This window comes from Chelonia mydas, chromosome 26, assembly GCF_015237465.2.
Source record: "Chelonia mydas isolate rCheMyd1 chromosome 26, rCheMyd1.pri.v2, whole genome shotgun sequence".
Taxonomy (NCBI): domain Eukaryota; kingdom Metazoa; phylum Chordata; order Testudines; family Cheloniidae; genus Chelonia; species Chelonia mydas.
In genome coordinates, this window is record NC_057859.1 from 13,436,178 (window position 1) to 13,453,640 (window position 17,463).

General features: G+C 54.8%; 1 protein-coding gene across 1 annotated transcript in view; it reads left to right on the forward strand.

Moving 5' to 3' along the window:
- Window positions 1-17,463, forward strand: part of DBNL (drebrin like) — a 37,181-nt gene that overhangs the window by 12,471 nt on the left and 7,247 nt on the right. The window contains exons 6-11 of the mRNA XM_037886331.2: window positions 942-1,019; window positions 3,906-4,057; window positions 6,569-6,623; window positions 7,082-7,156; window positions 8,503-8,608; window positions 10,723-10,875. Of these exons, the coding sequence (XP_037742259.1) occupies window positions 942-1,019; window positions 3,906-4,057; window positions 6,569-6,623; window positions 7,082-7,156; window positions 8,503-8,608; window positions 10,723-10,875 (619 nt within the window). The remainder of the gene's footprint in view (window positions 1-941; window positions 1,020-3,905; window positions 4,058-6,568; window positions 6,624-7,081; window positions 7,157-8,502; window positions 8,609-10,722; window positions 10,876-17,463) is intronic.

The window sequence follows — 17,463 nt, forward strand, 5'->3', positions numbered from 1 at the left end:
TGATCCTGGTGTGACGACGCACTTGTTCTGAAGCTAGCCGTGGTATTCTTCATGGCCTCACCCTCTGTATCTCGGAACCTCTTTCTCTGGAGCTGATGGCTAGTGCTAGTGCGAAATGAGAGACCAGCCTCCGTGTATTCTCAAATGTTGTCTTGTCTACAGTGACTCCGAAGCAACAACATTTGAATTTCTAAAGCACCCCTCTCAAGATGTTAGAGTTCACGTGTGTTAGCCCACAAGAATTAACGTCAGAGCACATTCTTTTCAGTTTCAGACATCAATTTTTGTGCTTTCGCTTTTCAAACACTGCACAAGCATCAGTTCATCTAAACACTGGAAAAGATCCACACATGCAATACGTCAGGGTCAGGTTGCTGACGGTCTCAGCTTGGTCGCTGAATGGTACTTAATCATCCGTGTCTTCGTGCTGTCTCTGTCTTCCTTTCTCTTGTTGCTGAAGATCCTTTGCTGATCCTGTGATGAGCTCTCAGCTCCTTAGCTTCTGCCACATAGCAGGGTAGGGCGGGGGACTTATTCTTCAAATATCTATATATTTACCACTCTCTTTTGGGTAATTTCCCCCCCTCATCCTGCCAGTTTTGTCTGTCTCTAAAATGCAGCTCTCCAATTACAACTTCCTATCTCTCTCTGGGCCAGACTTCAGGGTCTGGCCCATGCGGAGTCATAAACAGCTTTCAGCATTCCATTGGACTTTCCCTTTCCCGGGCCCTCTCCAAGGTTGGGGGAATGTGGAGACTGCGGGGCCTGTTGCACAGAATCAGGCACTTAATGGTCCTGTTGAACAGTTCTGGGCGCACTATCCTGGGAGGGGAACCTGAAAGATGCTGGGGTGTGTTGCCAGGCTGCTGCAATTTTCTGACCACTAGATCCTGATTATATACAGACTGCCTCAGCTGTGTGTTTCTCTTGTCCACCTCTAGAGTTCTGTCTATCAGAAGACAAACGCCATGTCTGAAATCAAGAGGGTCGGTAAAGATAACTTCTGGGCCAAAGCAGAGGTGAGTCCCCAAGCATTGGATTGCTGAGGGAGGCTTGATTTGGGTAAGGTGCTCGGATTTAACCTGAGCTTTTTGGGTCACTAACTGCCTCTTCCTCCCCTTCCTAAGGCTGGGTTTTGCTGACTCCTGGGTATGGGAAGGGTTTGTTCTGCTTTCGTGGGGGTGGCTGTTTCCAGCTGCTATAGAAGTGACTGGAGAAAGTATTGGGAGCAGTCCTGACTCCCGCGTGTCCTGCCGGGTTTGTAAGCAGAAGTCCTGATATTTCTACATGAACCCAAAATGCAGGAGCGAGGGCTGGAAGGAAATTTTGCTTCAGCTGAAAATTAAGTGGAGACGTGTAAGTTTTCATATCTAGGCAGCTCATCTCCGTGGCACTGTCCCTCAGTGCCCATCGAGGTTCTTATTTGGTCCTCATCTCATAGCACCTGAGAGCTTCCAGAATAACAATAAGCTCTGTTCTTCTTCCCCAGCCTTTTGAATCATTAGGTTGATGAGTTTGTGTGTGTGTGTGTGTGTGTGTGTGTAAAGATTCTGCATATACTGAGTTCTGAATGTACTGAGGTTTGTGGTCTGGTCTCTCTTGTAGCAGTGAGTTCCGTAGTCTGGTCTAGCTCTAGCGAGCGTCTTGGCTCCTGCCCTCTCGAAGCTCCCACCGACGGTCGGCAGGTTCACAGTTGAAGTGGGCTGTAGCTGTCGTGGGAGGTCATGGCTCTGGAGGGGAAGGGGTCTCTCGGGGAAATAGGTCGGATCCCAAGAGGGCTGTGACTAGGGAACCAGTGTGCTGAGTGGAATGCTGCGGCAGGTTTGGTTAAGCAGTCAGGCCGCTGCAGTCCTTAACAGGTGTTTGACTCCTCCCTGGATCTAAATCCCTGTGACAATGAAGCCTGCAGGTCCCGGATGTGAGCATTTCCGTGGCCAGGGCTGTGTCCGCTGGGACAGCGCAGTCTCCCCGCCAGGCCCAGCTGGAAGTGGACATGTTTTGCCCACTGCCTGTTGGGGCATGCGGTAGCAGAGAGAAGTCTGAAAAGGAGCCCTAGGTCGCAGACCAAGCTAACCCTCTGAGGACGGGTGCCTTTGACAGTGGGCGATGTTACAAAGGAAGCAAGTTCGCCAAAGCGCGCCCCGCCACCCAGTCTGGCCTGGGCTCAGCTTGGCCAGCTGCTCTTTCGATTTTGACGAGGCACTGAGAGAGCAAGACAGCGGTGCTGCTCCGTTTGACACGGAGGATGTCTGGAGCCGGGGGTCGTACTTGTCCTGCTGGCACTCAGGCCCATGCTGTCTCAGCAGCCCTCCAATGGCTTCCTGTACGTGGGGGAGAGGACGGAGCCTTGTGGGGCTCCACTGATGAGGGTGTTGGAGGAAGGGCTCCCCATAAGGACCCTCTGGGTTCAGTCTGAGGGGAAGGACCGGAACCACTTCAGGTCATTTCTGTTCCCTCCTGCAGCCTCTTGGATACGTGACAGGCGCATTTGGTGATGGATGCTCTGAGATGCTGTGGAGAGGGGCAGCAGGATGTGAGGCTGGCTATGGATCGGGGTCTATCTCTGGGTAGACAGCCGGTGCTGTCTCTGGGTCCTGGCCTGGAGGCATCCAGAGTACTGACATGTAGGGTGGTGGTGCAAGTCTCTTGTGTATTAGCTGCTCAGGGCAGATTTAGAAACCAAGCTAGTCATTTCTGCATGCATACCATGTGTAAACCAGCCATGAGCCTGCCTAGGAGCCGGAGGTTAAACACTGGAGACAAGTGGTGGTTTCTTCAGTCCTGGCCAGACAGAGAAAGGATGGTCCAATGGTTAGGCAATTGCACTAGGTCTTGGAAGACCGCGCTTCCATTTCCTGCTCTGCTACAGACTTCCTTTGAGTGTCCCAAGGGAAATCACTTAGCCGCTCTGTGCCTCGTCTGTAGGATAGGGACCGTAGCCTTGCCTTACCTCATGGGAGTGTGTGTGTGTGACCTTAAATGTATTGGAGGTTATCAGGTGTGCAGATACTGTGGTGATGGCGGCCGGATAAGTACCTGAGTGAGTTAACAGGGCTGCCAGAGCTGCGGCTGGCCCTGGGGCTTCCCCAGCTGCTGGGGTCAGCCACACCAGCGCTGCAAAATTCACGGAGATCACGGGAAGTCATGGAAGCCATGATTTCCCTGACCTCCGTGAATGGTTCGCAGCCTTACCGATAGGTTAACATATTAATTCTCATTATCATACCTGTGTTTTCATTCTCAAGCAGTTTTGTGGTTATCACTTCCATGTTCCTGTGGTTACCAGTTACCATTAGGTTCCAACTCCTGCTATTCAGCCAGGTATTCTTAGTTCCCCAACATCTAATGGTCGTCGTCAGGCCATTTATCTATGACCAGGGTAACAGGCCTACTTTACGTGACTATACTTATGCTAACTTGCTTATGCTAATGTCTTACAGGGCACAGGCCTGTAGGTTCCTTGTGTTACAGTGACTACAATAAAAGCTAAGCTAGCCCTATGGGCTACAGGTCCCAGGTGTTCTGTTCTTTGTTCCCATCAGGAAGGGGAGGGCTCGGTCTCAGGGCATGGCCCTGATTGCTGTCAGGGCTTCTGTGACTTGTGCTTACATGAACAAGCAAGGTCTCTGAGGGAAGATTCTGTGTTTCTGGGTCCGCCCTCCATGTGGAGTTCTTGGAGGTTGAAAGAGCCCTCCCAGGAGTGTGTGGGGTGACGTTAAAGCAATCAGGGCTGCACACAGTCCAGCTGATGGTGCACCCAGCTGTAGTGGACAACACTGTAACCAGCTGAAAATCTCCCATGATGGTTGGTGATTAAAGTACAAAGACATGGTGAGGAGAGAGCTGTGGGGATTTTTCTCCCGTGCTGGCAGCTTTAACCAGCCTTGGCACGCTCCTGTCCTTAGAAAGACGAGGAGAACCGCCGGCTGGAGGAGAAGAGGAGAGCGGACGAGGAGCGACAGCGGCTGGACAAAGAGCACCGGGAGCGGGAGCTGCAGGAAGCAGCCGGGCGTGAGCGAAGATTTAAAGAGAGATCCAGCGAGATTGATGCTCAGAAGTGAGTCTCTTCTTTGCACTGAGACGCTCTAATGGCTTCCTTGCCTTATCCCAGGGGTCTGTCTGGTCTCCTTCCCTCTGACCCAGGGGCTGCTTTATTCTCCCCATCAGGCTAGCAATCCCATGCTGCAGAGTGTAGGACTCAGGGGCGAGGACCTATGTAGTGAATGCTCCACCCTCGCCTCAGAAGACAGTCCCAGTGCCCTTCCAGCCAGATCTCTGGCATCTCTCCTCAATGTCCCCTTCACGGTGCCAGTCTCCCCATTCCTGTCAGCAGAGGGGGGAAGTGTGTGGCCCGGTGGGTTTCAGGGAGTGGCAGACTCGCTCTGTCTGTCCGCACACAACAACGTGAGCGCTCAGTTAAAGTTCCTCCAGTGCATTTCCTATCCGTGCAATTGCTGAAAATCCAGGAAGTCACCGTTCAGGCAACAGCCACTTTCAGAAGCACCCAGGCTGCTCGCCTCTGTAACACCCTCGCCTCCTGTACAAACAGCCAGCCACCCACAGTACACACCCTCCCAATTGTGAGGAGACACACACAGCTCCAGCCTCCCGACTGGCTTGCCTGTTGCTAGGCAGTATGACAATGAGTCACTCGCTGATGTTTCATAGTCTCTGAGGTCAGAGTTAAGGCTATGCCCTGGAGTCCCGGTCCGAAGGGCCTAGTAAATTCTGTTGGATGGGGCTCCTGTCTGGTAAATCACCCAGGCGGAGGAGATGCCTTCTCCACAGCTGAGCTACGAGCTCTGCTTGTTGAGCAACTGCAACTGAAGTCTTCCTGCCCCATCCCTCTCTGTCCTGTCCCCAATGGGGCATGGAGGCTGGTCTGACGGGCAAGACTTTGCCTCCTGCACCCTGGAACTGCCTTCTCCCTCAAGCAGCCCCCTCAGACTCGAGAGAGGAGCCCCAGCTAACAGACCTTGCTCGGTCCATCGGACCAGGGCTCCGATTGGCACAACCATAAGCCCAGCCTTAGAGGTGACACTCTCTCATCTTGATATCTAACCCTGTGGCCATCCATAGTATTGTACGGTACAACCACAGTGGCGTCCGTGCCCAGGCTGTTACTGTGTTGGTCGCTGGCAATATGCCTACTGCTCCGGCACGCACGCAGATCTCAGTTTTGTCGCTGCTACCTAAGAACAAATGCTGGGCGTTCAAACCATGGCTGAAAGCACAGCTCGCCCATTCACAGAAGGTTCCCTGAATGCTACAGTAGAACCTCTTGCATCCACCATTTGCACTCTGACCCTGTCCCGCATTTAGGGACGTTCCCCTCCCCCCGAATACACACACCTACAGCTCTAGGACATTGCAATCTCTCAAGGCCACACAATATAAGCAGCCAATGTGGCCGGAGCTGAAGGGTGCCTGTTGGTTGCAGTGCAGGGCTCTTGAGGAATGTAACTGCTTATTTCTTTGGGGGTCTGTGTTGGTGGATTCTGCAGTCTGGCAACCTTGACTCTGTTAATCCTTTTGGTGTGAGACTGTAGTATGTTTTGGGGGTGTTTTATAGCTCCTGCTAACAAGAGTGAGCCTTGCCCCCGGCTTGGAGTCTGACAGGGCGTCTCATTGGTCCTGTGCCCCCAGTGGCGGTATGAGTAGCCACCCCAGAGCCAGCAAGGAGCATGATAGACAGGCAGGGAGCAAGCCCATCCCCAAAGCCATGCACTGATAGGCGCAGGGGATAGGATGGGTACCAGCACTGCCCCCTGCCAAACGAACAGGCAGCAATGCCCCCCCCCTTGCCCTCCTGAGCGGGGGCTGGATATAGCAACCCCTTTCCTCCCCCCAAAACATCTCTGTCGCTAAGGACACGGGGCGGGGAGAGCGATGGCTGGTTTTACTGCCACTAGAAACTGTCCACGTGGGCTCTGACCTGGCTCCAGCATTCCTTTCACAGAGCCCGGGGTTGGGGGGAGGAACAGCCCCCCAGTCTCTGTCTGCCCAGGCCCCTCTGGGGAGGGAGTTCTTCCCCCACCCCTGAAGGGTGTTTTTGGGGGGGGAAAGGGCCCTGTGGTGTTGCGTGAAAAGCGATCAGAGAAGCTGGAGTGGCCACATCTCCTTGCTACTGCCCAGGGGCCCCGCCTACATGACTGCGATAGTGGGGTGGGGGGTGGTCTCCTCTTGAGGCTGACACACCTATTCTCATCCCGCCGCCCCTCCCATATTAAGCCCGAACCTTGGGGAATGCTTCACCCTCCCTCCCGCTCCTGGAGCTGGCCTGTTTGCCCCACAGGCTCGGCTGCCAGGTACTTGCTGCGGCGATGAGGAAGTCTGGGAATGGGGGGGGTGGGGGTCCTTCCTTGTGAATGCTATGACAAGGATGGGGATTGCTCATATGACAGAGGGGAGCCCCTAAATCGACAATTTTAGGGGAAGGAGTGAGGGCAGCACCCCGCTGTAAGGTTGTCTGTGCAGAGAGCCGGGGAGCTCCGCCCAGCTGGGCTGCTTGGCTCTAGGGGCAGAGCGGCCTGGTTATTATTTAACTCCAGTTTATTTACAACGGCAGGAAATTCCAGCAGCAGCAGGATACCCAGAGTAGGGACAAGGAGAAGCGGCAATGGGTGAGTTTTGACAGTCGCCGTCCCTTTGACCTCTTATTCGGGACTCTTGCAGAAATCTGGAGAGGGGGCAGGATCCCCTAGAATAGCGCAGCATGGACTGCGTCTGGGGGAGCTCCAGACAGGCTGAGGCAGTGTCAGGGCTTTGTGTAGGGGTCAGGAATGACTCGTCCATCACCTGCAGAACTGTCCATCTGGCCAGGTGCATTGGACAGAGAGTGGCTTTGTCAGAGCATCAGCTGTCGGCCACTCTCATAGGCAGGTTCCAAAGCCTGGCACACGGGGTGTGTCCAGCATTTGGCTGTCTGGCTCTGTAATGACCATCCTTCCGATGCTGCTCCTCGTTCCCGTCCCCCTGGAGCCAGGGGAAGCCACGTTTCAGGGCGGGCTTTGACATGGGGGCTGGGTGAGAGATCCTTGTTTCTGTGGCTGCGAGAGCAAAGGGTTGTCTTGTGCTGCAGAAGGAGCAGGAAGAGGAGCATCAGGCCGCCCAGCGGAGGGGCCTCCGGAGGAGCGAGTCTGTGGAGAAAGCCCAGGTACGTGAGAGGAGGCGCCTCCATGATCTGCAGCCAGCACCGACAGCTACGGCTGCGCCCGCCGGGCCCACGGGCAGTCCGTGGCAGGGCAGCGCCCTCCTTTTCCTGCCACTTCTAGGTGCACACGGAGTGAACCGACCCTCGCTGTAACCCTTCCTTTGCTCCCTTCCCCTCAGAGTGCCGGGGACACGGCGTGGACTGTTCAGACGCAGCAGTCACACGTATTGCCTCACCTGCCTGGTTCTTCAGCTGGGGGCTTGTCTCCTGGGGGCTCTGAGTTACTTTCTAAGGCCCGCACAGCCGGCTGTGGGTCTCCTGAGAGCTGGGTGGCCTGTTCCCCAACTTGTTGTGGGCTGTGGGTCTTCTGAGGGGCATGGACTCCTATCTGCCTCCTCATGCCCATGCTTCTCTTGGTGGCACAGGTGCTTGTCCCTGACGCTCCTGGGAGCTGGGGAGCTTTCGCTGCCCTCCCCCAGCCTATCCTAGGGGTGCAGGGGCTTGCTCCAGGCCTCCACTGATGGCTGCTGGTCTCCTGCCCTAGTGGCTGGGTCTTGTTCTTCCTACAACTTTCCTGTATTTCTGGGCGGGGGGAGGTGAAATTTAGGCTTCCCAGTTGAGTTCCCAGTCAGAAGTGAGGCCTGTCTGCTGCTCCTGAGGAGCTCCCCAATAGAGGACTTTAACAGAACAAGCGAGAGCCTCCATGTGCCATACTGGTGACACCTTGTTTTCCAGCTGCCTGTTTCATGCAGGCCGAGGGCCAGTGCTGAGAAGGAATCACAGGGCAAGGTGATAACATAGGCCTTGGTGCCATCAGCGGGTTGTGACGACGTCCTGTGATACCACCGTATCCATTCTACCAGAGGCCTTGTCGAGTCCAAGGGCAGAAAAGGACCATTGTGATCAAGGCTCATCTGTATCACACAGGCCAGAGAAAGTCCCCACAATAATTCCTAGAGGATTTAGAAAAACACCCCGTCTTGATTTAAAAACGTGCAGTGATGGAGACTCCACCACGACCCTGGGTAAATTGTTCCAGTGGTTAATTACTCAGTTGAAAACGTGCACAGCACAGTAACAGTGATGAAACCACGACCCCTCTAGGACTTGGAGCTGATGAATACAAGTGACCTCTCAGCACTGACTTGTACCTAGCTGGAGGAAGTGAACAGAACCGTTCTAAAGCTGTTCTAGGCAGGTGGGTAAACAATACCCAGGGAGCTAGGAAATGAGATGCGTTCTTACCTTGAAAACCAAACCATCTGCAGCATCATGTATTGCAGAGCCAGGTGACAGAATCGATTATCCAGCCATGGGAATAATGCGCGTGTGCTCTTTTTTCCTCCCAGGAAGCAGCATCGCTGATAGCACAAAGATCAGTGAACCCACGGGACATCTTCAGACAGAAGGAGAGGTCTATGCCCTCAGAAACAGCCGCCTTCGGTTCCCAACCAGGTATAAAGCAAGAGAGGGACATCAGCAGAGAGAACTGATAGCCTGTTCAGGGGTTATAAAGCTCCTCAGGAAAGACACAGTCAATGCCATGGTAGCGTACAGCTTACAGGTAAATACATAGGGAGCGTGTGATATGAAGGTGTTATCAGCATGTGTTTGGGACAGGCATGCGGCTCCTGAGTGCCAGAGGCAGCATGTGAGTTACAGTGGTCATTCCAGTGCTGATAAAACTCCTGTCGCACCCCTGTGTGAGCTGCGATATAGGTGGAGCAATGCCGAGAGACTTCCCATTATAAGCTTCTCTTTTTCAGCAGCTAATAACTTCACCTGGCTGTTGAGGCTGAGATTTTCCATGCTTGTCTCTGCTGTCTCCTGAATGTTTTTAATGCTTCAGCAAAAATAGGTTTGTGACTGTTAAGTCTAGAAGAGACCCTGACTTCCATGATTTTCACTAGCTTCACCACCCCAGTTTGAACCAGGGACCTTCAGCGCCACAAGTGAAGACCAGTTCAAAGGAGGGTTGGTGATGTAGCTGGGGTACTAGGATGGAAGAACTGGGTTCAATCCCTGCTTTGCCCCAGACTCCCTGTACGGCCATTGGTAAATAAGCAAGCAGTAGCTTAGTGGAGCCGTGGAAAATGTCTTACTTTGTATTCCAAGGGGCTGTTGCTGCTGGTGTTTAGACATTTTCCACCTGCTTCTTCGAACAACCCTGGCATCTCCAGGGTTTGCAGTAGGTACCTGAAATTTGACAGCAGATACTCCTGATGTAAAAGAGGTGGCCTCCGCTGTCCTAAAAGTCAAGTTGGCCAAACCTGGTAATTAGTCCCAGGAAATGGTCATTTGCATATGCATCATAGTATTGGCTCAAGACTTAATTCACTGAACGTTCTGTCTGCCCCAGGCATGCTCCAAAGCCTCACTCAGTTAAATAGCTACCCGCTTGCACCCTCCCAGCAAAATACTCTGTAGCCTGAGAGCACGCTGTGTTGGAAGCCAGGCGAGTGGTAATTCAAATCTCGCCTCTCCCGCTGACTGCTTTTAATGTTGCTTTGTGCTTCACAACCCTTATTGTGGCTCACATAGTCATATCTGGCAGAGAAGGGAACAGAATGCAGGTCTCTTAACATGAGCCCCGGGTCTTATTCACTTAGCCACACCGCCTCCCTCAAGTAATACGGCTATATACTTGGCTAGGTTGTAACCTCCACCACTGCTGTAACAGACCCTTCCCAGAGCCAGGATTAGAACCTAAGACCCTTGATACTCCACGCTCCATGCTGTCTAGCAGAATTGTGCACTGTGCAGGGTAGGCAGAGCCTTACTGGGAAGGTGTGTGTAACATCCCCCTCTCGTGGTGGACATAGACGATAACTGCTGCCTGTGACTAGCTGCTATTCCTTTAGCTCGGGGGGTAGAGGACTTTCCTACAGACCTGAGGGTCAAAGCCTGCTGGTGACCTATGGCTGCAGTCCGTGGCTCCCCATGAGGGCACTTTTGTTTTTGCAGTTTTCTCTTAAAACCTAGGAAATGTCATACGGAAAAGTAAGCTAAAAGAACGTTACTACCTTTTGCAAAGTCAAGCACGCAGACGTTAGGCAATGCCAGAATGGAGGTTCCCCTGCATCCTTAATTTGGCCTACTTGTGCATATGCTTCCAAAGGGACACCTGCCTTGTTTAGTGCACAGGATGGAGAGCAACTGAAGTGGGTTTGGGTAGTGAATGAGGCTGTTGTCCATAGGTCCCCCTGCCTGGCATTCTGCCTTTTGTTGTAACAGTGTAGCAGGGGATATAGAAAGTGATAGGACGTTCTCGTGGTAGTCCCTGGGACTGGGACTCAGGAATACTAGGCAATAAGACTGTGTCTCGGACAGTAAATCCCACAGATCTCGGGGGCAGATCAGCTGAGTGAGAAGGTGCCGTTTCTCCCGAGTCACTTTTCAGAGCAGTGCCGCACCGGAACAGTTGGTTCCGACTGCGATAGCTGCTTCGAAAGGGGTAAGCGCAGAGATGGTGGAGCGAAGAGTAGGTATTTCCCATGTGTACTCGTCTCTGAAAAGCTCACTCGCTTGCTTGAATTGCCTAGCGTGTTTCTTGCTTTCGTCCTTCGCAGGCAAGCTACGGAGCCCCTTCCTGCAGAAGGAGAGCAGCCCTGTCCACTCTCCGGCCTCCCCAGTCCACTCAGCTGCCCAGGCCTTTCATCCACCCTCCCTTGTCCATCCCTCTGCTCAGGAGACACCTCCAGCCTCTCCGGTTCCTGGCTCAGGTGAGTTGCTTTACCTTCCCCACCAGGTCACTAGGCAGCGGTGCTGGAACAGTTTTTATCGTAGGGGTGCTGAGAGCCATTGATCCAAACTGTGAACCCTGTATATAATGAAAATCACTTCAAGCCAGGGGGTGCGGCAGCCCCCCTAGTTCCAGCACCTATGTCACCAGGGGAGAGCTTTCACTTTGGCTCTCGGAGCAGGTCTGCCAGCTATTGTGGCTTCTACAGTAGTACAGGATATTTCTAGGGTTGTCATGGCTTAGTTTCGTTCTGTCTTCACATGCCCATAACTTTCTGAAAAAATCTCCTTTGGGCCAGAAACTTTGCTTGCTGTATCTCAGACCAGGAATGACTTTGTTTGCTAAGTCTGAAGACGGTCCTTTCAGCTGCTGGCATTGTTGGAGAGTGGGGAATGATCCAGCTTCTCAGCATTGTGTCTTTTTTGCTCACCAACTCCAATGGCTGGACTCCAAACTGTGCATGTGAATGGTCTCTATGAGCCAGCAGGCTTTTGGCTGTGGGGAAGAGATGCCTAAAAATCTAAAAGCAGGCAAACTCGAGAGCGCTTGTCTGAACGTGCTCAGTTAGCAGGGCCCAGTTCATGTATTTCAGTGTGTTAGGTGCTTTTCAAATGCATTAGAATTAAGTAAAAACACACAGATGGCTCCTTTTCTCTCCTTTTCCTTTATTTTCTTTTAAAAACAAAACAAGGATACAATGTATTTTAAATCGACAGTACCACACCGTTTGCGCTGCATGTTCAGATGCAAAATCCAGAGTGTGCAAAAGGGAAGGATCTCTCATAGTAACGCAAACTCCCCTGCATTGCAGATACGTAACATTATTATTTTTATTTCTAGTTAGGCTATTTATTATGACCTAAATGTCACAGTACATACAACATGGAGGAGTTCTGTGTTTGTACAGCACCTTGCACACTGGGGTCATGGGCTATGATTCTGCTTTGCCTAATCTTCCTGGGCTGTAGAGGTGCTGGTTGCAACTCCATACTTAAAGTGACACCCAGGCTTATTATGACACCCCCTTTCCCCCACAAATTATTTTTACGGTGGAGTACAACATTCCTTTTATTTCCTTTGTGTACTGTACAAGGTTATGCTTCCAGGAGGACAGTGCGCTAAAAGGTTGAAGTACTGAAATTCACCCATTTTTAATTTACTCGTGGAGAACATCTTCTGTTTTTTTTAAAGCTGAAAAAGGATACTTCTGGGTTTTCTTTCGGATTGTCCCCAGAATGCTCTCTCTGGGACCCAACATAGAAAGGTTCCATCCCAAGAGGTTCAAGGGGACCTGGGGAACTTGGTACATCAGTATAACCACCTTGTAAAATTCATAGGAACATACTGGAAATGGAAAAGGTTCAGAAAAGAGCAACAAAAATGATTAGGGGTATGGAACAGCTTCCATTTGAGGAGAGATTAATAAGACTGGGGCTTTTCAGCTTGGAACAGAGACAACTAAGGGGGGATATGATAGAGGTCTATAAAATCATGACTGGTGTGGAGAAAGTAAATAGGGAAGTGTTATTTACTCCTTCTCATAACACACGAACTAGGGTCACCAAATGAAATTAATAGGCAGCAGGTTTAAAACAAACAAAATGAAGTATTTTTTCACACAGTGCACTGTCAATCTGTGGAACTCCCTGCCAGAGGATGTTGTGAAGGCCAAGACTATAACAGGGTTCAAAAAAGAACTAGGTAAATTCATGGAGGATAGGTCCAACAACGGCTATTAGCTAGGATGCACAGGGGTGGTGTCCCTAGCCTCTGTTTGCCAGAAGCTGGGAATGGGTGACAAGGAATGGATCACTTGATGGTTACCTGTTCTGTTCCTTCCCTCTGGGGCACCTGGCATTGGCCACTGTCGGAAGACAGGATAATGGGCTAGATGGACCTTTTTTCTGACCCAGTGTGGCTGTTCGTATGTCCACTACTCCAAATGCTGTAATAAAATACAAGTCTCAGTGTGTTTGGCTTGTGTGGCCTGTTGAATAGTGCACTGGGCTGGGACTTGAGAGACCTGGGTTCTATTCCTATCTCACCCACGTTCACGCAGTAGACAAGTAGTAAAGTCACTGCCCTGTTATGTGCCTCAGTTTTCCCGTCTGTAAAATGGGGATAATGAGGTCTTTGAGCTGGAAGAGTTCAGGATTACTGTTGTTCTGGCTTTGGTGATAAGGAAGCTGACAGTGGGCCTGATTCCTGGGTTACAGCAAAGCTGCCAGAGGCTTAATTCTCTGATGTACGTTCTGAGACATCACGTCTCTTTTATAACAGTGTCCTCAGGAGCCACATGTTTTGACTGTTCAGAGTGGGAGGGAAGCCTGGCAGTGTCCTTGCTGCAGAGAGCTTCCTACCAGGGGCAGCGTGGACATATAGGACAAAGTTATCCATGGATCTAGCCGCCTCTGACCAGTTCTGCTTTGTTTCTGGTTTCCGTGCATGCCTCTTTGAGTTGCAGATGGCCTTTCCTCCAGCTAGCTGATGCTTTGCAGCACTGAAGCAGCCCCTTCCCTGTATGAGGGTCTATCTCCAGTGTGCTGCCCTGTAGCTGCTTGGCTCTGCTGAATATTCATCAGCCACACTGCAGTGAAGTTCTCTTTGCTGCATCTCTTCCTCTTCCCGTACGTGGTCCTGGCACCTGCTACCTTCACCCCCGGTTTTCTCCCTTAGTGCTGAGAGGGTTGGTTCCTTCTCGCAGGCAGCCCTGCAGGGATTCAGCATGGAGAGGTGGTTTGGATGGTGCCGCTGGTCTGTGATTAGGGCTGGTGACCGACTCTCCTCTCCGCCTGCTTCTTTCCTTCAGAAACAAAAGTCAATGGACCCAGACACAAACCACCAGAGCCCCCGGAAGCTGCATGCGGGGGAGGCACTGCACAAAGCAGGTCTAACGTGGGTGGCTGGGTTTAGTGTGTGCGTGCTGGGCGGTGCTGGTGGCCTGTGCTAAACAGGAGGCCAGACCAGATGATCTGGTGGTCCCTTCTGGGCTTAAACTCTGACTCTAAAGCAACCAGCTTCTGTATTTCAAGGAACATGAGACCATGCAAGGCAGTGGGGAGCTGGAGCCGGTTCGCACCAGTTCGCGCGAACCGGTGGTTAAATTTTGAAGCAGTTTTAGAACCGGTGGTTAACCCGCTTCCCTGCAGGGGGCGCTGAGGCTTTGATGGGCTCTGGCCGGGAAGTGATGTAATTCCTCCTCCGGCCACCGGGGGCGCTGCGCTGCGGGAGCCACGTGGGCTGCCCCCTGGGCACGAGCTCTGGTGCTGCTGCTGCTCCCCCGACCCCGGCCCTGGGGCTGCCGCTGCTGCCGGGTGGGTCCCCGGCTGCTCTGCTGGGCCTGGGCTGCTCCAAGCCGCTCTGCCTGCGAGCCCCCACCACCCTTCCTGCAGCCAGCCCCGCACCCCCTGCCCGCAGCCAGCCCCTGCCTCCAGCCACCCCCTGCCCTGCCTCCAGCCGCCCCCACACCCCCTTGCCTCCAGCCAACCCCGCACCCTCCTGTCTCCAGCCAGCCCTTGCCGCAGCCCCTGCCGCACCCCCTGCCCTGTATCCAGCCAGCCCCTGCCTCCAGCCACCCCCTGCACCCCCTGCCTGCAGCCAGCCCCTGCCTCCAGCCACTCCCTGCACCCCTGCCTGCAGCCACCCCCTGCCCGCAGCCAGCCCCTGCCTCCAGCCACCCCCTACACCCCCTGCCCGCAGCCAGCCCCTGTCTCCAGCCACCCCCTACACCCCCTGCCTGCAGCCAGCCCCTGCCTCCAGCCACCCCCTGCCCTGCCTCCAGCCGCCCCCACGCCCCCTTGCCTCCAGCCAACCCCGCACCCTCCTGTCTCCAGCCAGCCCTTGCCGCAGCCCCTGCCGCACCCCCTGCCCTGTATCCAGCCAGCCCCTGCCTCCAGCCACCCCCTGCACCCCCTGCCTGCAGCCAGCCCCTGCCTCCAGCCACTCCCTGCACCCCTGCCTGCAGCCAGCCCCTGCCTCCAGCCACTCCCTGCACCCCTGCCTGCAGCCAGCCCCTGCCTGCAGCCAGCCCCTGCCCTGCCTCCAGCCGCCCCCACGCCCCCTTGCCTCCAGCCAACCCCGCACCCTCCTGTCTCCAGCCAGCCCTTGCCGCAGCCCCTGCTGCACCCTCTGCCCTGTATCCAGCCAGCCCCTGCCTCCAGCCACCCCCTGCACCCCCTGCCTGCAGCCAGCCCCTGCCTCCAGCCACCCCCTGCACCCCTGCCTGCAGCCAGCCCCTGCCTCCAGCCACTCCCTGCACCCCTGCCTGCAGCCAGCCCCTGCCTGCAGCCACCCCCTGCCCACAGCCAGCCCCTGCCCTGCCTCCAGCCGCCCCCACGCCCCCTTGCCTCCAGCCAACCCCGCACCCTCCTGTCTCCAGCCAGCCCTTGCCGCAGCCCCTGCTGCACCCTCTGCCCTGTATCCAGCCAGCCCCTGCCTCCAGCCACCCCCTGCACCCCCTGCCTGCAGCCAGCCCCTGCCTCCAGCCACCCCCTGCACCCCCTGCCTGCAGCCAGCCCCTGCCTCCAGCCACTCCCTGCACCCCTGCCTGCAGCCAGCCCCTGCCTGCAGCCAGCCCCTGCCTGCAGCCAGCCCCTGCCCACAGCCAGCCCCTGCCTCCAGCCGCCCCCACGCCCCCTTGCCTCCAGCCAACCCCGCACCCTCCTGTCTCCAGCCAGCCCTTGCCGCAGCCCCTGCTGCACCCTCTGTCCTGTATCCAGCCAGCCCCTGCCTCCAGCCACCCCCTGCACCCCCTGCCTGCAGCCACCCCCTGCCCGCAGCCAGCCCCTGCCTCCAGCCACCCCCTACACCCCCTGCCCGCAGCCAGCCCCTGTCTCCAGCCACCCCCTACACCCCCTGCCTGCAGCCAGCCCCTGCCTCCAGCCACCCCCTGCCCTGCCCGCAGCCAGCCCTGCACCCCCTTGCCTCCAGCCAACCCCGCACCCTCCTGTCTCCAGCCAGCCCTTGCCGCAGCCACACCTTCTGCCCTGTATCCAGCCAGCCCCTGCCTCCAGCCACCCCCTGCCCTGCCTGCAGCCAGCCCTGCACCCCCTTGCTTCCAGCCAACCCTGCACCTTCCTGTCTCCAACCAGCTCTGCACCCCCTGCCCTGCCCGCAGCCAGCCCTGCACCCCCTTGCTTCCAGCCAAGCCCGCACCCTCCTGTCTCCAACCAGCTCTGCACCCCCTGCCCTGCCCGCAGCCAGCCTCGCACCCCCTGCCTCCAGCTAGCCCTGCCCCACGCCCCTGTCTGCAGCTGGCCCCACGTCCATTGGTGCCCTGCAGTTCCCAGGGCAGTAACCCTGCACACCTGCTTCAATGAGGGGGGCAGGGAGCAGCTGGGACTCACACATGTGCACACCCTAGGGTGACCAGACAGCAAGTGTGAAAAATCAGGACAGGGGATGGGGGGTAATAGGAGCCTATGTAAGAAAAAGACCCCAAAATCGGGACTGTCCCTATAAAATCGGGACATCTGGTCCCCTTAGCACACCCCCAGGGCGTGGCGGGGCCCCACACCTGTGAAACGGAGCTCGTTTCTAGCTCAGGCCCATCTTTTTAACCAAGAACTTTAGGCAGGGTTAACACACATCAGTGTTTTCCCCGGACAGGTCAGGCTTCTTGGTTCTTAAATCGCCGTCCGGAGTATGTATGTATGTATTTTTTGTACCCACAGGGTTGCCATACGTCCGTATTTTCCCGGGAGGAATTTTTAAATTTTAAAAATTCCTCCTGGGAAAATACGGACGTACGGCAACCCTGTGGGTACAAAAAAATACATACTGGGGCACAGCCCTTACATCAGAACTTTTTATAGGGAGCCGGTTAAGATTTTGGCAGCTCCTCACTGATAGCAGGTTCCGTATACCACCCGTGTTGCAGCTGGTACGTATTCATGCATTCCCACTAGGGGTCGCTCTTGTGCTGAGGAGGGAGAACCCTAAACTTGGTCAGGCTTAGGGCTAACCTGCAGCATCCCGCTAGCGATCCGTCTCCTGGATTGTGTCGTTCCCATCGCTCTGTGGGATCCTAAGGGGAAGCAGGCAGCTGCCGACATTCAGTGATCTGAAATGGCTTGTTCGCACATTGCCAAGCAGCTCTCAGGAGCCCCGTTGCCCTGGGCTCTGCACAGGAAAGGACAGTCCCTAACAAGCAGAGGGCGTGGGACGAAGATGGACAAGGGGAATGATGACGAGCGCATGTGGCTACCTAGACTGGTTGTGTGCACAGTCGTCAGGGTCGAGTGTGGGGGCTGGGTTGGTAATAAGATGTCTGGCCTTAGCCTGGCCATTGTGCATTGGTGATGTCCCATAGGCCCCAGGGGAGAAGTGCGTCTCGGGTGGCGTTTTGAAGGAGGATACAGCTCTGCTTACAGATTAGTTTGGGGAGGGAAACCCAGTTAATGTCTCTGTGACCTCATGCTGTCCTTCCGCCAGAGCAGCTGTAACATCCGTCCTGTCCTTTATTGCCTGCATAGTTTCCCTGTGGCTGCTGACCCCTCTATCAGGTGTGTCTTCCTATCTGAGTGCTCCCCAGCCTGTCAGCTCCCAATCAGCCTTTAGTTTAAATAAA